This window comes from Daphnia pulex, chromosome 8 (assembly GCF_021134715.1).
Source record: "Daphnia pulex isolate KAP4 chromosome 8, ASM2113471v1".
Taxonomy (NCBI): Eukaryota; Metazoa; Arthropoda; class Branchiopoda; order Diplostraca; family Daphniidae; genus Daphnia; species Daphnia pulex.
In genome coordinates this window covers 13675772-13700960 of record NC_060024.1, presented here as the reverse complement: position 1 = coordinate 13700960, position 25189 = coordinate 13675772, and the positions used below count along the sequence as shown (strand labels likewise).

The 25189-nt window shown below is 44.6% G+C and overlaps 1 protein-coding gene across 1 annotated transcript; it reads left to right on the top strand.

Annotated features, from left to right (window-relative positions):
* Positions 1 to 1506: 1506 nt before the first annotated feature.
* On the top strand, positions 1507 to 24968 carry LOC124201040 (cell wall integrity protein scw1-like). Its single transcript, XM_046597476.1, has 10 exons — positions 1507 to 1940; positions 2779 to 2969; positions 10224 to 10355; positions 10431 to 10493; positions 11581 to 11725; positions 16171 to 16400; positions 17441 to 17715; positions 17826 to 18283; positions 18832 to 24613; positions 24681 to 24968. Exons 2-9 carry the CDS (start codon positions 2829 to 2831, stop codon positions 18843 to 18845), a joined length of 1458 nt encoding a protein of 485 aa, XP_046453432.1. The 5' UTR covers positions 1507 to 1940; positions 2779 to 2828; the 3' UTR covers positions 18846 to 24613; positions 24681 to 24968.
* The last annotated feature ends 221 nt before the right edge of the window (positions 24969 to 25189 follow it).

Below are 25189 nucleotides of genomic sequence, written 5' to 3'. Positions count from 1 at the left end.
TCAATCAATTGAACTATGATCATGTCATCAACATATCGGGAGAAATTGGATCCGTCGTTGCAAGAAGTTTTGTGTCACGTCATTTCGTTCGACGACTATACATTTCGATCGCCAATTGTTATTCCTGTCTATTTATTATTATCATCATTATATCCGAAAGACAATAGAATCAAAATGGGGGGGGGGGGGGGGGGGATTGTGTCACGAACTATTCCAGTCCGTCTTCTTCTTCTTAGCTCCGTTTGGTTGTCGATGATCAAGTCGCGTGTGGTTGCAACAACCAACCAGCCAAGAGTATTGGCCCACTATATACTACCCCGTCCGCCCTTTTTTCTTTCTTATTCTGACGGGAGACCGGGACAGGACATCCGCACGAACGAAAATAAAAAGAGAAAAAAAGAGTCAAGCGAGACTTTTCTCTTCTATGCTGCCAGTCGCATCGCCGAGTTATACAACATGCGACAAAACAAGAAACCTTGTTTACCTGGACCCTCCTCCTCCAGTGTAGTATACAGTTCAGCTGCTGCTGGGCACATAAAACAACAAACTGAACAACATGCAGGTATATTATATCCTCGCTATCTATTTATATAATCAGGCGACTTGGAATCAAATCAATCAATACACACATCAACTATTAGGCAGGCTGAATGGCATTCAAATGGCCAACTGGAGGAAATGAATTTTCCGTTTCCGCTTTCCTCTTTCCTCATCTGCAGAGATTTTCCCCTTTAAAACATTTTGGTTATGTCTTTCCTCTTGCAATTTCAACTCTGGTTCAAACCGAATTCAATTCGGTTTCACTTTTTTTTGTTCAGGTGAATATTCTCGAGATGGAAATCAATTTTGAAATGGAGAAAACAAAAAAGTGGGAAGAAAAATAACCAAAATGTCTGACAACAACCCAACCCAACCCCCACTCCTGGGTGATACAAAAGAAGGAAAGAGAGGGGAAGAAGAAGAAGGCCAGGTAGTTTAGCCAAGCGTGAATCCCGTATACACGACCGCAAGACTTTTGCTCTGTCCAACGACTTTTTTTCTTCTTCTTATTTTTAAAAGAGAGAAAAAAGACGGTAGAGTAAAGTCGATTCTAATTTTAAAAGGTGCAACGTCCATAAATAAATATATAATATCGGGTGACGATTATGACGCAGCCCGCCATTTTCTTTTTTCTGGAAAATTCCAACAATTCCACATTCCACGGAAGAATTCCTGCGTAGTAGAAATTTTTGATTTCAAAATGTACAAACTACCGTCGATTGGAGAATTAAAAAATAAAAGAAAAACATTTTTTGAGAAAAAGAAGAAAAATAAATGAGCATCGCGACGTCTGTCGTCGGTGGCCGTCGTCACACTCGGCAGGACCGAGGGGGGGAGAGTCCTGGAACTTTTTTTTCTTCTGTTCCATTTCCCTCCCTTTACCCAATCCACCCACCCACCCACCCTCCTGTATAAATATATCCCTCCCAACCCTCCCTCTCAGCAGACTACATCCCCCTTCATTTGCCGGTGCTCTCGTTCACGCTCAGTTCAGTCGGTGGCCAACTGTTCGGTTGTGTGGTGGACTCTCTTTTTCGCTCCTCTCTCTCCACAATCCCGGGTCAATTTCCTCCTGCCGATCCTCTCTGCGTTCACTGGCGGAAAATCAACGTTTCTCCATTTATATTATACCTGTACACACTATTTAGTTTCGTGACGTCACTTTCGATTGTGTGCTACCGCCATTTTCGAAAAGAAAATTTTTTTTGCTCGCCCCCCCTCCTGACACGTTCCGCCATTACAGAGTCCACGCAACTTTTCTCTCGTGTTGAAACAAAATTTTTTTGAAAAAATAGTGACCGCGTGTGGATTATTAAAAAATTGTGAATCGAAAAATCGGCAGTGTGTTTTTGTGTGTTTTCGGGTTGAAAAATTTTCGTCATCAGCTGATCGCCATTTTGGTAAAATTTGTTTGTTCCTTTTTTTATTTTCTGTGGAAATTGAGACGCGTGTCAAACAAAAGAGGGTCGAATATCTTGATTTCTGTGTTGAAATAATTATGAAAAGGAGAAACGCAGAAGACGACACGTTCGATTGAAAGATTACCACGGCCACGTGGTCGCTAATTGTCTGGCGAATATTCAAAAGAATAAAAAGCTGGGGGCTTGACGTGCTCTATCTCGAATTGGGCGACCAAAAGAATTGAGAATAAAGGGTTTGTGTTTAATCTGGCATCGTGAAAAATGGCGGAGATTTGAAACTAGTCACGCACGTAAAAAATTGAATAAAAATTCGATATAACCCAGCACCATTTGGAACAGAGAAACCAACGTTTAGTATAGACGACAGCAGCCGTCACCTGTTTTTATTATTTCTCAGCTGTGTCTATATAGAGAGAAAGGTGTGCAGCTGCGGGACTAGCAAACAACTGGGCCCCAAAATGTGACGAGAGTTCTCCCTGCTGGTAATGGGGAACAAGATTGAAATTATGATTAGACTTTGTCATCAAGAGTGGGGGGGGGGGGTCCCTTGAACTTTTTTCAATGACTTTTTTCTCCTTTGTCGTCGTCGTCGATTCATCTCGACGACACTTGACAGTGTTCCAAAATCTGTCAAAGGACGACGACGAAAACCGTGCGGGAAACGATAATGATGGGCCACAGCCATTAACGCTCCTGCTGGGTGGGGTGGGGTTCCCGTTCACGCCCATCCTGCTGTTGCCTTCTCAATTGTTATTTCAACGTTTGATGAGATTTCCATGGCGTATATAAAATAATTGCCAATTTTTCTTTTCAACAGGAGAACCAACAAATTCCCAGTGAATAAAATTTTTGCGCGGCGCAGAGAGTATGCCGAGCTCTGGATTGATGCAATTAAGCAACGGCAACAACAGCAACGGAGTCGTCGTAATCAGCAACAACAACAACAGAATGGACGGAACTCTTAGTCAGAGTATGGATTCGGTCAACACGGTAGCAGCCGAAGAAGAGGTAGTACACCTTTAAATTTATTATTTTTTCTTACCTGTCATCGTCTTGTTTTTGTTCTTCTTCTGGCAACCAAATCTCTCGGGAGGTGGGTCGCCGACCTCCGTCACAACCGACTGATTTTCTAGATGACTGAATTTTATTTTAAAAAAAGGGAACCACATTCTTTTGTTAAACAAAACTATTTCAATTTTAATTCAATTTGTTTCGATATTTGCTCCCCTTTTAAAAATCGAGATGACAGATGTTTATTCGACTCTGCACATGGGAATTTCTACTTAATGACTTTGATAACAGTTTCGACGAATTTCATTTTTTTTTTTGCTTCTACCGGAAACTCTTTTTTTACTTTTTCTCTCAACTTCCGCTCCTAGTTTTTTTTTATTTCCAGAGTTGAAAACTTTTGCCCCCGCCCAGTTTTGTTTAGTCGAAAAAAAGAAATATCACGAAATGGGGAAAAGAAACATGGCGGCGGCGCTGCACTCTTTTTATATATACTGGTACCCTATAAAACTTGTGCACTGAATACTAAATGGAATAGTCTTTAACCCCTGGGCTGGCTGCTGACGCCTTTCAATCCGTGTCCTCTCTTTTGTCCGTGTTTGTCTTTGTTGGCAGACGTTCGTCGGTATTATATTAGGCGATTGCGAAGGAGAAAAAAAAAAAAAAAGTTGTAGAGCCTCTCTTTTGTTAGGAAAACATTTCGGGAGTTCATTTTTAGACTCTTGCAACTCGACTTTTTTCTTCTTTTTTTTGATTTTTTTAAACGAAACGCTTGGCCGCGCCCGGCTGCTGCTGGCCGAGGCTTGTTCACACCTGCCGTCACGCAGTGATACGCCACTCCGCATCCGGCGTAGTACAACACACACAGCCGGTCCTTGTATCTTTCCACCAGCCGAGAGATGTCGATATTATAGACTGACTGGCACAGCGAACGAACGGGGGGGTCAATAAACATTCCACCGGGCGTTTGTTTTGTGTATCTTTTTTGGGGGGGTTGTTTGACGTTGTCGATTGTTTGGTTTCTTCTTCTTGTTGTTGCGGCGACAAAATGGAAAGCAAACACGTTGAGTACTCGCAGCATCCGATCGGTAGTAGCCATACGTCGTCGTCCAGCTCTGCGTAATCGATCTGCTTTTTGGGGTGTTTTTCTAGCGGTTCTTGTCCAGTTAGCCTTCCGCGTTCATTAACTCTGAACGCCGGAGCCCCAGTAGCTGCTAATGGATTGAACATGAGACACATTAAGAAAAAGGCCGCCTTGTTGGTGGACAAATGAGGAGGCGAAAAAAGATGGAGGAAGAAATTTCGCTACTCCTCATTATCTCTTATCATAATAATAACGAGCCATTTTGCGTTTCACAGACATTTTAAGTTCCCCCCGAGTTGGAAGCGTTTTGTGTGTGCTATAGTCGAGTGGGGGGTTGGTGGATCAATACCTGTACACACTCACAGGTAACGACATTTTGTACGGGAATTTGAGATGGAACACGAGCATCTTTGGCGTGTGGGAGGAGATAAACGAGGTTGTCATTCAGCAGCAGCATCGAGTCTACCACCTTATTTTTCTTTTGAGGCTCCCGCTGTGTGTTTGCTACGTCACTTCTCACGGCCGCTCGGGTGAAGGAATATATTCAACCGCATCTACACGGGGCGTCACCACTCAACGGGAGAGAGGGGGGTTAGACGCGTTTCAATGCTCTGCTGTCGGCACACACTCGCACGCTCATGCCATTTTTCCTTGTCATACGTATAGTAGGAATACGTTTCTTCTTCTTTCTTATTTTCGCTGTGGTGCAACAAGAAAAATACCCAAAGTTTGGTCGAGCGGACCGGACGGTCCCGCTACTAGTAGCGATTCGCCTGGATAGAGATTCTTCTTATTTCTATCTGTCGATGTGTGTGTGTGTGTATTTCCCAGCTGTCGTCTTCTCTCTCTTATATTCGATCAGTAACATTTTCTAGAAAATTTCCCCATTTGAATTTTCCAATTTTTTCCCTGGCGTCGTCACACCCCTCCAAACGCGTTGCCATGGCGACCTTCCATATCCGATGCACCCTCTCTCGCTGCTGGGATCGTTAATGATGGATGGAATCAAAATCTACATGTTGTAGTAGCAGAGTCTTTTGCCGAATCACATTTCACAACGGGAGCGAGACCCCCCGGCAGCAGCAGGTGAAAGGGGGGAAATAGAAAGTTGACGTTTGCCCAGGGTCTGACTCTCACATGTCGCTCCTCAATTATCGACGGATCCACCAGGGATCCCGACATCCCCAAAAAAAGAAATAACTTTTGACTTTATGCATAAATCTAACAAGGTTGACTTGAGTCGACCTCCCCTCCTATAAGTTGTGGCGTATTATGATCCAGCGGATCTTGTTCACACATCATTTGACGACATTCTTTTCATCTCGACGACAAGTGTGTGTGTAGGCCGATTAGTTTCTTCTTGACCCATCAGCGACGAAGCTGTCATCTGACGGCTTCTTAATACACGGGTTTCCCTTTTTTCTTCTCCTCCCGTGTACATCTTTACATCTTATTTCGTCTTCTCTTTTTTTATTATCCGCTTCTCTATTCTACCCCCCGGCCGCTGCAATCAATACCGAGTCAAAGGTGAATGTAACCACCCATCCAGTTTCTTTTTTTTATTTCCACCGGTCCTTTGCTCGCACACAATTCCGTTTCTTCTTTTTTCTTTTTTCCCCTCCGTCTGCTGCGGACGACGCGGACAAGAAAGAGCCTCGTTACTACTCGGCTTCTTCTATCTCCCGACCGAACCGACTTTGAGATCACGGACAGGCCAGTAGCGAGTAGTAGAGAGAAACTTGTCTCTATACGCCCGCGCGTCGTGGCCAGAAGTTGTTTCCACGGCAGTTTTTTCCCGTCCATCCGTTCGTCTCAGTAGGAGGAGGACCGTGTTTTTGATGATGATGAAATTGGCAGCTTCGGCTTTATCCGCTTTCTCCCCCATCCCTGGCTGCTGTGGGAAACTTTGCACAAGGTGGTTCGACGGTCGATGTTGATGATGGATATCTTTTTTTCGGGATATTTGAGAAAGGGCTGGGATGGGACGGCACATCAGTAAAGCCGGGGAAAATTGAATCCTGTTTAATGTTATTATCTCTCTCTATACATCAACTCTTGTGTTTACCATACGATACGATGATGATGACGACAGTGCATGTCGTCAAGGGTTCGACCGGACCCTGCGCCGAGTTTGTTAATATTGTTGTTGTTGTGCGGGAGCGTGCGGGATTTTGACCGTAGGGAACTGTGATGGCAGAAAAGAAAAAAAAGAAGAACATGATGATGATGATCGTTGGGTTTAACTGCCGAGGAAACGGGCCATAAGGCGGCGGCATCAGGAGAATTCTACTCTGCCTTTTCTTCTATCGAGACAATTTCATCTGGTAGACGTGTGTGTGTGTTTCTATCTGAATTGGCGTGCCGAAGGACTTGGCGTTGCCATGGCGACGTCGGAATAACACGTTTAGATGGACCCTTTCTCTCGTTCAATTCGATACGTCCCTTTTCGACTGGCCGCTGCTCAAAAAAAGTCTTTTTCTTCTTCTTCTTTGGGTCCATCATCTCTCGTTATATTTTCATCGAAATCCACGCCCATTTTTGTCTCTCTGCTATGGCCACTTTTATTTTTTCACCATCCGGATCGATATGCAAATCAAACGTTGATTTTCTCCTCTTTTTTTTTATATCTTACGGGTGGGGCGTGTCGCAATCATTTCCTCCCCAACTCTATCGGGTGGTGGGGTGAGGAAAAGTTGACGTCCCAACTTGTAGCTGATTGGCCTACGAAATTGGTGGTGGGGGGAAAAGGCAACAAGACGAGGAAATTTGCTCCGATAATCAAAAGAGACGAAGGAACGGGAGGAAAAGCCCATTAGCTCCAGCGCTCCTTGGTAGTAGTAGTGCACAGGATCTCTCTCGAATGGTCTTTGGGTTTTTGGCTTTTTGGGTCTTCTGGTCACGTTTGCATCAGAGCCTTTGCTTACAATTTTTTTTCTTTTCCTCTTATTTTCTCCCTTTTTTTTATTCTTATTTCTTCTCTTTCTTGCCTCCAGTCCTATTTGATGTGTGTTGGTCGCGGGGCTGCTCGTTCAATTTTTACCGTGAACCTTTTTTTCCTTTCCTTTTTTTCTTTTTTTTTAAATGCGGGAGCGGCTGCCGGGCTATTTTCGGTATCTTTCTTCTTCTTTTTCACGCAGTTTTATAGTTTTGGCTTTTTTGGCACCTCGTCGTCGTAACTCGTCAGACAGAGAAGAAGAAGAAGCTTTAAATAATAATAGTAATAATAGGGAGGTTAACCATCATTTGACGCCCATCACCCCAAACAAAAACGGACGTGCTCAAGTCGCTTTTATTGGCAGGATCTTGAAGTGGAGAGCACAAGAAATAAGAAGACGATAAGACTCGTCTTTCCACTTTTGAAATCAAAAGAAGTTCCAGTTGTGTCTCTGTCGACTATGTCGGCGAGCCTTTTAGAATGGGTCCGTTGGGGTCCGTGTGGTGGACCAATCGGCTTTCTTGATCAAGATATCGAGCGTCGCGTTTCCGGCAGTTTCTTAGTTTGTGTGTCTGTGTGTACACCACCGGTACACACACTCCAATCCAATCATCTAGAGTAGTCGAGTGCTGGTGTTTGATGGCTAGACGCTCGCGCGTGTCTCTCTCTGTGTGTGTCTATTTATTCATTTGAAAAGGGGGAGGTAGTAGTACTACCTGGGAACTCGTTGACTTGTTCTCAATAACAGACGTTTCTCATCTTTTGATAAATCAACGGAAAAACGCGACTCGCAGTTTCAAAAGTTTTCCTCCGCCCAACCCCCCCACGTTAACCTAATCGCGTAATAGGGAGCCGAGCGCACAGGACCTCCAACACTCAAAAGAAGCTGCGAGACGGAGGAGGTAAAAGTTGTAGTAGTAGTAGAGCTGGAACTCGTCGGTGGAGGTTTGGATCAATAGAAAGGACTCGCCCCCCCCCCCCCTCCTTCCTCCACCTCATGATAACGTAAAGGTTGTGTCTCTCTCTCTGTGTGTGTGTGCTGGGAATACCTAAAACACACACACACTGCTCTTGACTTGGACGTCCCTGGAGTTCTTCCTGCACTCGTCGCATGTTCCAGCGCCATCCATCGAAAATGCGCACGACGACGACACCACTTTTTCCTTTTTCTTATTTCTTTCTTGTTTTATTTAGGAGATGGAGGAGGTTATCATTGGCTCTATCGCTGGAGAAAAATTGTTGCTAAAGGATCAAACTGGATCAGCCCCAACGCCTTCCCTCCCCCCTATAGCCAAATGTGTTTTTCTTCTCTACATAAAAGAAAAACACGAAAAAGGATCAAAGCTTTTGAATTGCGCTGCCATGTTTTTCTTGATTTTTCACTGGGAAATCTTTTCCGGCCAAGTTTTTTAGGATCCGTCATCGAAATTATTCAACGTCAACTTCTTCTCTCCCCCCCTTTTTTTTGTGTTGTTGCGCGATGAATGCGGAACGGAAACATTTTGACAAATTCATGAGGATGCTGCCAGCAGCAGCCGCAATAGATTCCAGATGATAAAAGAGAGAGACAGACAGGTGTATAGTAGCAACAACACCTGCGCTCCAGACTGTTGGCTCTGCTGCCAAACGTCGACGACCGGAAAGGTTTCGTTGATTATTTACTTTTTATTTCGGCACTGCGTGTCCAATTCGCTCCGAAAATAATTTAAAACAAAATTCAAACCCCGCCTCTCCCGTTGGCGCTTTGTTGACAATCTGCACTGCGTCACAATTTTATCCTTTTTTAAAAAAATTCTCATCTGCCAATTTTTATTTGACTTTTTTAAAGATGAATGTTTTCCCCCCCAAAACGTGTAGACATTTGGATTTTAATATTTAGATGGTGGAGAGATCGACATTTTGGGGTGTGGTTGGCCTCGACAGCTTCCCCACCTCCTCCTACGTGAAAGCTAATTTGATTATAACATGGATCTAGATTGCTGCCTCACCTTGAGGGCTTTTTTTTTCTCTCCCCCTTTCAGACTTGTGTGTGTGTGCGGGGGGGTTTGATCAATGTCGGCAAAGTTGGCTCGTTCGTGCAGCTCGTTTCGTTACCAACTGCGGGAGCAGAGAGACGGGGGTTGTGTGTATAAAAGAAACTTGGTGCGAATCACATACGACCCCACCTTTACTACTTTTTTTCCCTTTTTATATATTTATTCGATGGCAGCAGCAGCAGCAGCAGAGTTTGTGTTCTTTTTTCTCATCCGCCAACATTTTCCTTTGGGTTTTTATTTTCTTTTCTTTCCCACGGAGGAGATCCTTGTTTGCTTTTGGGTGAGGAGGGACTAGTGCAGGGGCCGCGGCAGTTTGCCACTGTTTCTATATTGACATTCTTCTAGTCTGTTTAGCCGGGCCGCTTGAAAGCCCAGTACTAACTAGTGTACTAGTACTAAAGGCCTCTTTCTCTCTATATATATATAACATACTGCTGCTTCTCTCTGTGTGCTGGTGTGAACACATGTTAGGCTTGTTAATGACGAAAATCGATGCTTGTCTAAGGGAGTGGCCGAGACTAAGCGAAAAAAGGGTCAGCCGGCCGGCAGTCCCAATTAGCCGACGACTCAACGGATTTGTCATTTAGACGATTTAACGATGGCAACTTTTTAATATTTCGGGGGGATCAAGGAGGAGCCAATTCAACAAGATGTACGATGTACCACCATTGCACTAGGCAATAATCGTAAAAATAGAGTTGGGTCGGCCGGCCGGCCGGGGGTTGTTTTTAGGCCTCGGCCGTAAGTTAAAACTGGACAAAATAAAAGAAGAAGAAGAGGGTTGGGCTGCAAGCGCCGGGCGAAAGGGCGCGTGCAGGTTGTTAACGATCGGGATTAAATCGACCAAACGCTCCTTCCTTGCCGGTACGCCAAGTCCAGTAGCCCGAACCGAGAAAAAAAGGGGGCACTGCTCGATCCTGCTGCGTCCTGTGTGCGTTTGTGTTTGTGGCGTGACCAGAGTAGCCAACGATGGAGGCATCAGCAGGGGGGCTATAAGCGCAATAAAAAGAATCAAATTGAGCCAAGGAGCAAGCAAGAAAAGGAGGGGGAAAGAGCTCCATCACTCTCATGTCCAGGGACGGCCAGCAGAAACTCCTGGGCATAGATTTATTTTTATTCTTTTTACTCCCCACAAAAGTATTGATTTTTTCTTCTTCTCCAATCTTATTCTAACCATTTGTATTTGCTTTTTATTGCAGGTGAGGACTTTGTTCGTGAGCGGACTGCCGATGGACGCCAAGCCGCGTGAATTGTACCTTCTCTTCCGCGCCTACGACGGATACGAAAACTCTCAACTCAAAGTCACCAGCAAGAATGGCAAAACCACTTCGGTGAATATACATATTTTATTTTTACATCCCCTTTCAAAAATTTGGATAAAAGTTAACTGATTTCATTTTTGACAGCCGGTTGGATTTGTCACGTTCGCCACACGAGCCAGCGCTGAAGGAGCCAAGCAAGACTTGCAGGTAACAACATTCTTCCCTTTATTTTTTGGGGGTTGGAGAATTGATTAACTTGACTGATCCTCTTTAACATAAGCCGATTAAACGTGAAAGGTCCGGCAACAGTTTCTCTTTGGGGATCGATCGTATTTCGCGGGGATCATCGCCGATCGTTGTGTTGATTTTTCGTTTTGACATTTTTATTCCTTATTGGATTTCACTGGGAGGTGGGCGTGTAGTGAATGGGGAGGTAATGAATGGTGTGTGCAAAATGTTGGTCGATTCAATCACGTTCGTTCGAAAAAAAGATTTTTCGTTGCAACACATTTTTATTTGAAAATGTCGTTCAACTGACAATGCAGCGTCGATTGGGGTTGGAACGTGTTCCCCTTTTAATGTTGCGGGACTGCTGCTGGGCGAAAGTGCGCCGTCGTTTCGTTTCGACATGCCCATTTGGATGTCGAGGGGGAGAAGAAGAAGAAACTGCTGGGGTCCACCGGAATTGAATCACGTCCTCTCTCTCTCTCTCGTCTATATCCCGAAAATAGCAAGCGTTCAAAGAGGCTGAGAAAAGACCAGACGGACCAGCAGCAGCAGCAGCAGCAGAGAAAGGAAAAGTGTGTGTACATATCTCGGGATAGGTTGGACGAGTGGCTCTTATACGTATAAATATATAAAAAGAGTCTCTCTCTCTCACATGCGCTGTGGGTTTTAATAGAGAAGAGAGAAATAAAATGTCAAATAACCATAAAACCAGTCCCGACAACATTTCACGCCGGGGTTTAAGAAGAAGAAAAGGAATTTGGGTCAATTGTCTTTCACTCAAAAACGTTTCCAGGGGGAAGAACAGGTGCCACTACTTACCGGGATTCCCTGGCCAGCTGTGCAACTGGAAATAGTTTTTCTTACTTTTGTGTTTCTCTCTAATAAAACACACACGGAATGTTTTGTTATTCTCATTGTTGGACAATCCCAAAAAATGGCCAAATGTTTGATTGTTGTTTTTTTCTTTCCATTTCACTTTTTTTTCTGCACACACGAACCTTTTTGGCCACCACTCCACGAACCCACACACACAACACGCGAATGGACATGTAAAACAACAAAAAAGGGTGTGCGGTTCGATCCGGACATCCCGCAGACGATCCGGCTGGAATTTGCCAAGAGCAACACCAAGGTCAGCAAACCCAAACAGCAGAACAGTTCGCCCCCTGCAGCTGCCCCTCACCCCACGTTGCTGCACCCCCTCACCGGCCGTGAGTACCACGACGAATTTTTTCACGTTTATTTTTCTCGTCTTTTCATTTTGATTTTAAGACAATGTCACTTTATTTCACAAATCACTTTTGTGTGTGTCATTTGCAAAACATGACGAGGGTCGTGTACATAACAGCTGACGAATGTTTTGAAACCATAACATTCAATTTTCGATACTTTTTTTCTAAAAACAAATCATTTCAAATTTATCGACATTTTTCGTGTGTTTGAAAGATGTTTTTGGATTTGTTTTTGGACGATGATTTTGTTGTCAACAAGCCAAAGCGTCTTTATCGCCATGTGCCAACCGTCACCAGTTGGTCAGGTGTTTCGTGTAAAAGAGAAAAACCCAACCCCCCCAAGCCGTTATATAACGGGTGGAAGGAGGAGGAAACTAGTCGTCGTCGTCCAATAAGAAAAAAGCCAAGCGTCAAAACCTGGAAAAACAACAAAATTGAAGCCTCGCCGGCTGTGAACACTCGGTCCGTCCCCCGTTTTTTCTTCTTCTTTTCCCACTTTTTAAAATGAAAAAAAGGAGTGAACTTGATTAAAAAAACTGATGTGATTTGTTTGAAGAGAGATAAGCTGCTCCTGTGAACGACAAGAGTGGGCGGTTGATTCTTTGGCCTCTATTCTAACCCCCCCTCACATCTTTTATGTGTGCGTGTGCAAGTAACAGATCCAATCAATCGCGGGGCCCCCCAAATGTTTTTCAGTCGCGACTCTTATAAATCTTATAAGTAAGAATAACAAATGCGCCGTGTAAAGATGAGGAATTAACCTGCTGAGAGATGGCGTTCTCGCTCATCAATCGATCAATATACTATATATCGTTTGTGTCGGTTGTGGTGAGGAGGAGGTAAGAGGCCCCGGGAAGATTAAATCTATACAGTACGGGAGCAGCAGCTCCTGTTGTTGTAGGGGAGGGGTTCTTTGTCGGCGCGTTTGTGTTTCATGAGGATGAAGGAATTAACGATGATGATGTTGCAAAGAGCTCGGCGGGCACGGTCGTCGTGGGGTTAAGTCTCCCGATTAAAATGAGTAGTTTTAAGGAGGTTATTATAAGCTGCTCCTAGTGGGTGGGTGGGTTGGGTCAGGTGTGGGTTGTTTACGGATTTCGCCTCGTTCCTTATTTCATTTAGATCCTTGACGACGACGACGACGACACTAACCGTTGCTTTATGAAAGGGCGGAGTGGTTCGGATTCAAGTTGGTGGTCGAAAACTTTGATGAACGCACTGGGGCCCAAGAGTTTCCCCATTTTGTCTCGGTGTAAAAGACGATCTGACAAAAAGTAGAAAAGTAGAAAAAAAGAAAGAAAAGAAAAAAAGGAAAGAGCCAGGCCAATCGATGATGATGATTTCCCCCGGCTGTTTCCGTCGTTGCAACTTGGGTGCAAGTACAGCAGCAGAGACTCTGAGACGATGGAGAGGGGGGGCGAAAGTGAGTAGAGAGAGAAGAGAGAGAGAGTCGGGGGTTGTTATGTATAGCGGGGGATCTCTCCAGAGACTCGTGTGTATAGTGGCGCGGGAGAAGTCTAGGACGAAATGGGGCTCGCTCTAACAGCTCACGTCATTTGTCCTTATGACATAAAGAGAGATGCACTTAATCTCGGAGTAGTCGCGGCGGAGTAGGAGCACCACCTTTTCTTATTGAGGTGTGTCTGTCTTGTTTGCTCTTTACATTAGGCGAATTGCAGTTTGCAAATTGAAACAAAAAAAAATAAAAGTAAAAGAGAAAAAGTTTGGGCTTTCTTGGCAGGTGTACACGGTGCGTTGCGATGAATGAATGATGGCGGTTTATTTTTACTCTTTTCGGGATGCACATCATTTTCTCTCTCTCTCTCTCTGGTTGTGGCGGGGGATATATTCCTCCACGCACTTTGCACTGCCACAGTTTTTCTCTTCGTCTTTTGTCGTCTGCCTAATGCAACTTGCATCAATGATGCGGCAAACACACAACAACTGCGGCCTAGATGACGTCTAGAAGCTTCCCAGTCATTCTTCAAAAGTGAACTGGTGGGGGGTTGAGCTCATTATCGTTTTTCGTGTCAACCTTTGCCAGTTAAGCGAATTCTCCTTTTTTGATCGATCGCTCCTTTTCTTCTTTTTCCTTCACGGTTCGAGTGTCTGAACCACCACCACCACCAGGAGCGCAGTCGTATAAATGACCAATCAAGACCACACAGCCCTAAGGCTACTACTACCTCCTTGTCTTGCAATATATCGCAGCCATCTCGGACACAGGCGCTGGATATCAAAAGAAGGAGCTCCGCTACTCCTGGGCGCGCTCGTCCCCCTAATTGAAATGGATCGTTGACGAAGACGACGACGATGAAAGATTCTTTTGCGTTGTGTTTCGTGTCGGGAATGCCAACAAAAGGAAGAAGAAAAAAGTTTTCTCTCCTCTTTGGGCTGTTTCCATCCTCGACTCGCTCACTGATTCAATCCGTCAATATTCACACTTTCAATCTCCGCGACTGCTGCGACTATAGGTAGGAGGAGGGGGGCGGAAGGAAATGGGGGAAAAGAAAGAAAATGGGGAATATTCCGTTGCTCTCGGCTCTTTTTGGGAGAATAAAAAAAAGGGAATAAGAGAAAAGAGAGAAATAGGATCGATCGTAATTTAATCGGCCGCCTTCCACTTGCCCATTCTATTGGGAAGGAGCAAAGAGGGGAGGACGAAGAGACGTGGACCGGGTCGCCGTGCCGTGCGGAAGGTTAGAAATAAAAGAAAAAAAAGAACTTCCGCAGTTCCGCTCGCTTCCGAGCAGCGCCTCTATTGGAATTTCCCAGCGGAATACCTTTTTTTCTTTTCTTTTATTTTCGTGACTTTTGAGAGAAAAGATGTTGGTAGTGGCAAAGGGGTACACAGCTGGGTGAAAAAGAAAAGAAAAAGTTCATCATTCATCTTCTTTCCACTCTCTTGGATATTATCATTTGTATGAGCCAGTAGCAGGCGGAGGAGTAGGGTAGCGTCGTTCTAAAATTAAACATTTTCTTCTTTTGTTATTTCCCCCCTTTTTTCTTTTTTCCCGTCTGATGAGTTCACGGAGAGAAAAGTAAGACCTTTCACTTTGTTTGACATTTGCCAGTGTGCCACTAAAAGGCGCCCAGGGAATATTTGAATAAGAAAAGAAAAGAATAAAAAAAAGTTGTCGACAGCCGTGGACAGAGAGAGAACAACAACAACAACAACAGCGCGTAAAGAGAACAATTTCTCTTTTGTTGGAGGGGATCCCGTTGATTGAAACGAGGGGGGATCTTTTGATTATAGAGAGAGAAAAACGAAGGATCTTTTCTATTTTTCTCGACGTTCAGGTAAAAGAATAGTCGAGGTGGCGCGGCCAGGAAAAGTTTTAACGACGCTCCTCCTCTTTGCCGTTGTGTCCTGGAAATCGTCGTGGACTATTTCTTTCTTTCTCCTTTATCCTCCTCCTCCCAGCAGCTCTGGCCCGTTGTTGGTAATTATGTCGAGGTCCGGGGCTAGGAAATAAATGGCGGAATGGAGGAGGGATCGAAAAAGAAGAGAAATAGGTTTTGGGTTGGTGGGAGAGAGGAAGACGGACGATTTATGTGATGGCCAATTCTTGGATGCCAGCCCGTCTCACGCTCACTGTACCACCACCACCAGCAGCAGCACACGGTTGACGCTTATTTTAAATTGTTTCAAGAAGAAGAAGAAGGAGCTCTTACACACACACACACACCCGTGATGGCACCCGATTTAGAAACCCTTTTGCCCGGCACGGAAGATTAGTCGCTTCCTAAAATGTGGTCCCCCCTTCCTCCCTTCCACCTCAACAGGAAAAAAGAAGAAATATTTATTTATACCTCTATATAGTGGCAGAGTGAATATTTCAAAGTATAACTAAATAAAAAGTCTCTGTGTTCCACTCTCGCCCCCCCACCCGTACACCGTAACGTTGAAAAAAAGACGGACGGACCCGTTCTGGCGTGTCTCTTTTTGACTGCAACACGCATAACAATATGGACGTCGTGAAATATTGTCGTCTTTTCTTTCTCTCGAAACGATTCGTCTTTTTTTATTTTCTTCTCTTCTCTTTTACCCTGGAAGGTAGACTATATATTGATCGTGGGTGGGGTCATGTTCATTTTTTGTTGTTGTTGTTGTTGTGTGGAACCAACAACTCGGACAGAAAATGATTGGGTTACGACGATACACAAGTAACATTTAGGTTAGGTTGAGATGCCCCAAGGCCTAACTGAGAGACCGCCGAGGCTCCTCAAATGTCACCAAAGTCTTTTGTTACACGACCCACCACTAGGGAACTGCCAACGGGAAAAAATGGCAGACGGAGGGCGAGAGAGATAAAAGGAAATATGTGACATTGTTTCTAATCAAATGAAATTCTTATTTGTTTTTTTTTTGCTCAATTTTATGAAACAAAATGTTTTTATTTATTTGCTATTTATTTTCGCAGAGGATTTGAGCCCGGCTTTTTTCCCGACGGCCTCGGACATGTGGACGACCCATCCGGCGTTGGCGTATTCGGCGGCGGCTGCAGCGGCGGCAGCGGCGGCGGCCGAGCTGCAGGGCCACCAGGGCAGCGCCCACCAGGGAGCGGCGGCGGCGGCGGCGCTGCAACACGCTCACGCTCATCACGCGGCCGCCATGGCCTCTGTCCACCCGGCCCTCCACCCGCAGTTGCCCGTACGTTTCTTTCATCAGTTACACGCCCTGCAACACAGTCAGCAACAGCAACAACAACAGCAACAGTTGCCTTGACTCTTGGGGGTCGTGGCGGGGTCGCAGCTCAATCAAGTGTTGTCGCCTCCAACAACAACAGCAGCAGCTACCTTGTTTCGCCCCCACCACGCTACCCATCGTCCCACCACCACCACCTCGCCTCATCATCAAACCGTCCTCGTGCCATCATTCCAACCCGTTTTCGACCTTTACAGTTATTGGCAGCAGCAGCAGCACTACCACCACCAACAACAACAACAAGAGGAGAACCACCAGCAGACGACGAATCGACCGGAACAGCCTGCACAGTACGGAGATCATCAGCAGGTGTGCAAGCCTGTGCAGTCCATTCACCACCACATCCAACCACGACACGATCATAAAAGACACACACAAAAAAGCCCCCCAACAACAATTATGTCGTTGCACCTTCCTAGCCTCCATTCGACCTGCATCAGAGAATCTCTTTTCTCTCTTCTTGGCACTTTCTCTTAAATTTTTATTTCGTTTCGGTTCACAGCCACCAAACACGACAACAATATGCCCCCACCTCCCCCTCATCCCCCCCTCGCCCAACTGCACAGGCTGCACGATGATCTCTCTTCTGTTTGTTTTTGTCGGTCGGTCGCTCGGTGTTTTTATTATTTTTTCTCTTTAAATGGAGTCGCTGCTGCTGCTGCTGCTAAAGATGCCGGAGGTGGGGGGGATAAACGGTCGTACTCTAAGGCGACCCCAATTGACGGATGAGATCGTCTCTTTTTATTTTGATTCAAAGGGCCAAAGGGGATTAAGACGTTGCCATAGCAACTAAACTGGCAGGAGAGAGGGATATATTACTCTTTGTTCGTGTTCGCACTGCTTACCTGCATGAATCGACCACACACAATCCCCGTACCCCGAAATTGAATTTGAATTTTTTCTTCTTTTCAAATTAATTAACTTGAATGAATTTTTTAATATGGTTGCGGTAACGTCTGTTTTATTGTTATGTTGTCGTTGTTTAGGGATCGATGCAGATGAGTCACGGCGGTCATCACTTGACGCAACTAATGGGATCGACGCCTCATCACCACCACCATCACCACCACCAGCAGATGGCCCAGGCTGCGGCTGCGGCCGCTGCGGCCGGCGGTTCACCCGTCGCCGCTCCGGGCGCCGGTGCCGGAGCTTCGACTCCGTCGGCCATGGGAGGCGGTGCCAACGCTCCTTGCTCGACCCTTTTCGTGGCCAATCTCGGCCAGTTTGTCTCTGAACAGGAACTCAAGGAACTTTTCGGCAGGTACTACCCACTCACTCACTGGCCATAAACATTTGATTTGACCAAATATGTAAATGTGGAATTTTAAGACCTTTATATTCTTTTCCGGTTGTTTTGTTTTGTTTTCAAAGTTTCCCGGGCTATTGTCGCCTCCGCATGCACAACAAGGGCGGGGCTCCTGTGGCCTTTGTCGAGTACGCCGACGTCCGCTGCGCCGCCCAGGCCCTCATTTCCCTGCAAGGCACGTACTTGCTCTCGTCTGACCGTGGCGGCGTCCGGATCGAGTACGCCCGCAACAAGATGGCCGAGACGGGCGGCGTTGGAACGGGCAGCAACAACGGAGGAAGCCCAACCTCGGGCGGATCCTCGTCCTCGTCGCTCCTCTCGTCGATGGGAAACGGCCAGTCGCAGGAGCCAAAGTACAACCTGCACCACCACCAGGCCGAAGTGGAAGCGGCCAAGATGTCCAACAACCAGGCCAACATGAATGCCATGGCCGCCGCCGCCGCCGCCAACTCGGCTCTCTCGCAGGCCGTCCAGGGTGCTCCGCTCCACGCTCTCGGCCTCTACGGCCATCACATTTGGCTAGGTGAATATATATTTACTACCCACCCCCCGCCTTATGATTATGATTATTATTAATAAGAAACGATTCAGTGATGGTGGTGGTCGTCGTTTTCTTTTGGCGGACGACCCAAGTTTGTGGCCCTCCCCCAACTTGTGTCGGAGATTAATGTGCCAGCAAATCGATGAGATATGTATAACAAGTGTGTGTGAACGCTTGGGGTCGTACAAAAGTTTGTGGGGGGGACGTAGTAAACTCGACGGCAGCCGCACAAGTTTTGACGGCGTCCAGCAAACAAGGCCAGTCAAACTGCTGTTTTTAGTCAGACCGTTTGTAGTGGTCGTAGTGGTCTACACACCCACATAGATTACGACCAAGAGTTTCCTACTTTGCTGGCCTAACTTTCCGGCTCTCTCAAATTTGCCTCCCACCCACCATTTGTGGGCCGGCAATCCCCCCTCCTTAATTAAGAGTGGGAGGAGCTTGAAAATAATTTTTTTCAAAAAACCATGTCGATTGCGCTAATGACTGAATCAAATCGACTGACCGATTTGCACGTGTGTGTCGTCCAGGAATGCAAGATTAACGCCGTGGAATCCGGATCCATTCAGCCACGCACATTCTCTCCGCACACGTGACTCAAAACCGCTACTAACCGACTGCCGGGCTACTCTGCAACACCCAAATTGTTTGGGGGGAAAATAAAACTGTACAACCTGCAAATTCATGACAAATTCAAAAACAAAAAAAGGGAACCCACCGACCGATGCTGCCGCGACCTGGTTTTCCGCTCTCTCCCCCGCGGATGCTCCTGCTGCTGCTGTGGTGGTTACATAACATTCTGAAAAAAACAAATTTTTGGATAGGAAGAAGATGATGAAAAAGAAATGAAGGACATGATGACATTCTCCCACTTTATTTACGTTTATTGATCTGTTGTGCTTGTTGTTGGTTTAGAAGAAGAAAAAAAAGTTCCTTATAGAGCGGCGAACCCACCCACACACCTGACATTGTTTGTTTGTTTGTTTTCTCTCCCCCCCCCCCCCTCCGTTTATCCCATAGGAAACTTTTTGGTTTGGATGAAAAATTTGTTCTTGTTTTGATTTCTCTCTATTTTGTCTCGTTATATATCAAATCAAATTGTTGTGTGTGTTTGCTATGTGCATCCCCCCTCCCCCCCATTGATTATTATTTTTCAACGTTTAGTTTTTGACTTTGGCTTTCGTCTTCATTCAGCGCGGGGGACGATTCGTAAATTTCGAAAAAATTTCAAAAAAAAAGATCCATTTTTTGTTGGTTTAAACTTTTTGTTTTTCTCGGGGTGAAAATTCCTTTTTTTTTCTCAACTTTCTGCAGTCGACAAAAATGAACAGAAAGTGGCGTGACAAATTCTGTCGTTTGTAATTTTGTTTTGTTTGGTTTCGTGTTCATTTGTGCTCCCCTCAAAAAACGTTCTGACCGCGAAAGCTTAATGGACATTGGGCTCCAGCAATAATGAGATATATTTATAGACAGTAGTAAGGGTTACCCGTATAGCATCAATATTATATATAAATATATATATATTTACCGAATATATATATGTATGTATTGCCAGGCGAAGTGGGTCACTCGATTTCCCAGGTGGATTACCCCCCCTCCCTATGAATCTTCTTCTTCTTCTTTTTACCCCAGCCCTTCCTCTGCGTCAAGTCGAGTCACGTCACGCCGAGTGCTTGCGTGTGTGTATGTGTGAAAAAAAAATGTATATGCCGGACAGAGAGTAGAGGGTGTCCTCCATCAATGAAAACCAAAAAGGACAAACATTCTGAAATAAAACAAACAAAAAAAAAAGAATTGTTAAAGAAGATTTTATGTAATCATCAGCAATAGAAAAGAAATTCCCCTTTTTGTCTGTCTCTCTGCCCCCCATTTCTTATTACATTATATCAAAATAGATCCCTCGATTATGTATACATGGTATGACATTTCTTATATGTTTTTGGGGGCTTTTGTTTGTTTTGTTGTTTTGTCTCTTTTGACTTTCTCTCGTTAGCTGCAATGTGAGGTCGAGTACCCCCAGAAGAAGAAGAAAAAGGTGAGGGTTACATAAGAGGGGCGTGGCCCGACCAGGAAATAATGAAAAGGGAGGCCAGGACATTTGATTTTGTCGCCTGTTATTATTACCGCTGTTTTTGTTTTTTGATGGGAATGAATAAGACAGTCGAGCGTGGGAGAGAGAGACAAGAAGACCGGGGGTGTCGAGTTGGTGTCGTTTTCTCTCCCCTTTTCCGTGTGTGTGTGTGTGTGGTTGCTCCCTCCGTGTGTGCCGTGTTGTGTGTTGTTAGGTAATCTCTTTGAAAAAGATGTGAGCGCAGGTAGAAAATTGTTCCTTTTTCCGTGTGTGTGTGTGTGTTCTTTATTTTTTTCTTTTTCGCAATTTGATACATACCAGCCCGTTTCGGGTTGTTGGATTCCGTCCAAACAAATCTTGTTTTTTTTCTTCTTCTTAACTTCTCTTTTTCGTTGGTTGTTGTCGTTTTTTCGGAGGGGTCTTGTCAAAAAAAGGCTATAGTAACAATTTCAAAATTCGACAGTGTTATAAAAATCTCTCTCCGCCCTCTCTCTCTCTCTCTCCTTTTTCTCAATGTCATTTGTAATTATAATCGTGGATAAAAACAACAATAGCTAAACACAAAACAAACAAAAAAACACATGTTCAATGTCCTAGTTATTCTTATTATGATTTTCTTGTTTGTCTCTCCCCTACTCCGCATTTCCTTACTTAACCCCAAAAAACATCTCGATGGTCGTCGACTATTATATCAAGACAAATTATATCATTATACTATATCCCCCCTTTAATTTCTACATTTTTGGAAGGAGAAGATATGGGAGGGGACTTTTTTTTCATTTCCTGTATTGTTTTTTCTCTTTCCCCCCGTTTTTATTTCGGTTTGTCTCTCGAGAAAAGAAGAAAACAAAAATATTGTGTGTGTGATGTATTCCCTCTCTCTCTCTCGCTGCTGGTGTGTCATCATTCATTCATGTCGGACAATTGCAAAAGACAATCTTCTTTTCTCTCTCTCTCTTTTCTCTTCTCTGAATCTTTTATACGCGTTTTTCTTTTCTCTTTGGCGTTTGCTGACCTGCTGGGTCCCCATCTGTTTACTCCGACGGTCAGTGTCCACCTTGCAGTGTAGTTTCTCTCGTGTGCAGGAAGGGAGAGGGAATGTCATTACACGCTCGATTATACGCCGAGTCAATCTCTAAACAACCCAACCGATATATCACAGTAGAGACGAACCAACAGTGAGAAAGGGAATTTCGAGTGGGCCAATGGGAGGTGGGGCGGACGACACAAACCAAAGTTCTGATTAAAAATTAAAGTTTAGACGCGACGTGCTCTGTGTGTGTTGTTTTGTAGATTCCTAAATATCAAATGATGACGACGAATGTCTAATAGACCGCCGCTCGACGGGGTGGTAGTACATTTTTAGAGAGATACCTTTATAATAAATATATAGAGAGAGTGGCCTTATCTTAATAAAACAAAAAACAAACAAAAGACAAAAAGCTAAGAAGACGAATTATTGATGACACTATACGGCGTCTGTCTGTGAGCGCGGGAGGACATGAGCTCGACAAATCTCGACATAAGACATTTTGGAATTCAGAAGATTCACCCGCCCCCGCATAACAGCCGATTTTATAGTTGGTTTCAGACGATTCGTATTTTTTTAAATGCACAGAGGATTGATGACCCCACTTGTATTTTAAAAAATCTGAATCCTTGATTGACTCGCTCTCCGCTTTTGTGTGTCTCTCGACTCGACAGAAAACATGATTTAGATCTTTGCGGATTTAAATTTCCGATTGATTGTCATTTGAGTTTCCCGCATTTCTTCAATTCAATCATTGGCTATTTGTAATCATCATTTGGTTGACGACCGTCGACTTTTTTGTTTTTGATTTTTCAGTGAAACATTTTTGGTCTCATTATCGTAATACGCTCTAGAAATATCCTTCTCTCTCTCTTTCTAGTTTGATTCGTTATGTTGTATTTTGATTTCATCATTAAACCGTGTTGATTCAAAAGTGCTGCTTCTTTTATTTTCATGCTGGGCTTATTTTGGGTTCTATTTCGGCGTGTGGAGCGAGAGATCGTTTTCTTGCTTCCCATTTCCGACTTGGTCGTCGCTTGTGGGGGGTTGGAGCCGGGCGAGGCAGCAGGATCGATCCGTTGCTGGAAGGATCTCGCGGTCTCTCTCTCTCTCGGCACACACGGGGGGATTGAAGTTGATCTAATTATCTCCGTGGCAGATGAGGCCCTCGCCTCGTCGCCTTTGTTGTTCTTTCGCTAATTCTTCCAGACCCGCCCAGGCGCCCTCCTGCGGGCCAGCACACAGCATCCACCAGCCGCCGCAGTCAAAAGATGAGAGAACTGCTTTTCTTTTCTTTTAAAAAAAAATAAACCACAACAACAACAACAACACGGCGAACTTCTATCGGCTTTGCGGGCTTTCCAATATTTCTATAGGGCAGCACAGCAAATTCAATGCGGCGCTCTCTCCATTCGCTTCACGGGAGATTGAACTGCGAGGTGAGCGATTGGTCACGTCACCATCCCCATATGTCTCATTTCAACAACCAACTCGACAGACTCTTTTATTTCAGACTCCTTCTTTTGTTTCTCCATCACAACTTTGTCTGCTCTCTTTCTTCCCTAGTCTTCGCCCACCGACATTGAAACGTGCTTGCATGTGACGTATCTCTTCAACTGTTGTATAACCACCCTCATCCGTTTCTTGATAATTATCTGCTGCTTTTTCAAAGAACTCGCCCAACATTTTTTCAAAAATAGAAATAATAATTCCGTGTTATTTTTAAATAGATGTAAAGAAAAATTCCCGCAGACATCGAGTGAAAATCTCTTTCCATCATACAACCGCCAAATAGTTGAAGTGAATAAATGCGGGAAAATGACGAGGTTTCAAGTGGGAGCGATTCCCGTCGTTGCTGCTGGCCGTCGGTGTAGTAATCTTAGACACGGCAGCAGCAGCGTTGCATCTAATGAGCGAAATGTGCACTCTCATTATCCATTGAGATCCGTTCCGGGCGTTGCTAATGAATCCGTCGACGGTTTGATAGGCTTAGATCACTCGACAGTGGAGGAGCCCACTGGAGCGCAGTTCACCCGCTATTTTTCCTCCTACCGATTCTTCACGGCCGAAGCAGCATAAAGAAAAAAAAGGGGCCAGGTATATATAACTCTCTTCAAGTCTCAGATTTGTTTTTGTTTGAAACCGGTTTAAACTCTCTTTACGACATCCTTATAATATCCAGGAGCCAACCAGCAGCAGCAGCAGGAGGGGGTAGGTTGAATATAACAGGCTTTTCTCGCTCTGATGGATTGAATTAACGAGCCTGTGCGTAGGACGCGGCCAAAGTTTCCACTGTTTTTTCCTTTGACGATTCCACCGGGGGTAAAAGCTAAAAGGAAAGTGCACAGCAGCTCACTGTACGACTCTGACATATATCGACCAGCCATCTTTCTCTCAGCCGTGATTCTGGCAACTATACCTTATGTTTTTGAGATGCAACTAACGCACAAGGTTGGAGACTGGCAGCAACGGAAATATCCACTTCCCATCCAGGTGACATGTAAACTTTAGGCAATGACAATTTAAAAAGAAAAAAACAGACAAATGACTGAGAACAAATTTCGCCTTTTTGTGTTGAGAAGAGAGCTAGATATTTGTCACGCTTCGACAGCGCGAGATGCCATTGTTGCATTCCCCGAATGATTCCGTGTCGCATTCCGTGACGGATCTGCTCACGATGGATGCTTGTTATTGAGATGCTGCAGCATCGATTTTTCCGATTTCGACAGGTACATACGGTAGGTCGATGGACAATAGATGGCAGCACCTCTCGGCTAATTGATGAAAGTCGAACAAGGAAACGATTGTCGCGAATTACAAGTTTCCCTCGGTCAATTTACCAGAAAACCGGCTTGTACACTTTTCTGCCCTAGTTTAGTTTTTCTCTTGAGCAGGATTTTAATGTTGAGATCAACTAGCCAAACAGGTGAAATTAGGGGCAAGAATCGGGTTTTCTTTTTGATTTTCAATTCGGTTACGTGCAGTTCACCTGCATGTGGAGATGGTTACCATCGGTCAGTCGCTCTTTCCTCTTTAGAAACAACGGTCGACTTTGTAATTGTTCAAGTACATTCCACTTTAACTGAAAATGTTGAGCGTTTTGTGGATTTTATGGAACCCAATCGTTGGATCACTATTGGCCAGCGTCCTGGCCATCTACTATTGGATTCAAACGCGCTTTGAACGACAAAGTTGGCAAACCTATCAGCTGGTGCGTACTGCGGATGACTTTATTTGGCATTACATTTACAAAAACTAATTGATTTTGTATTTACCAGGTTCAAAACTTATTTGGCGATTCAGTTCGGACTATCAACTGGGGAACGATCGGATGGGATTTGAAGGGCGAAATGCTTTTCCCAAATCCAAATTAGCGCAATTACCATACGAAAGAGATTTCCAAACAACACCTATAATCATTTAATCAATCAAAGCTTTCTCGTCGTAATCTTAAGAACAAAATGTTTTAAAAAATATTGTACAAATTTTCCCAGCCAAACAAATATTATATGGCCGTAAGATATTTTTTGTTTTACATCAGAAAATAAAATTAGCTATGCACCAAATTGTCCAAACAATAATTTATTTTGATGTGTCCGTGATTTGGCCTTTTCTATCGCGTCCATGGCCTGCACAAAATTTCTTTTATAGTATGGCATTCGCTTTTACAAGAAACCGGATTTTTACTGTCTAGGCTAGAAACTACAAGTGCAATTAACCTATAAATACTATGTCAACTACTTTCTCAAATGTTACCCAGCAACAGTCAACTAATGAATCGTATCAA

Coding starts and splice junctions, on each gene's coding strand:
- LOC124201040 (XM_046597476.1), top strand. CDS start 2,829: ATGCCGAGCTCTGGATTGATGCAATTAAGCAACGGCAACAACAGCAAC. Junction 10,356..10,430: donor AGAATGGCAAAACCACTTCG/GTGAATATACAT, acceptor CATTTTTGACAG/CCGGTTGGATTTGTCACGTT. Junction 11,726..16,170: donor GCTGCACCCCCTCACCGGCC/GTGAGTACCACG, acceptor TTATTTTCGCAG/AGGATTTGAGCCCGGCTTTT.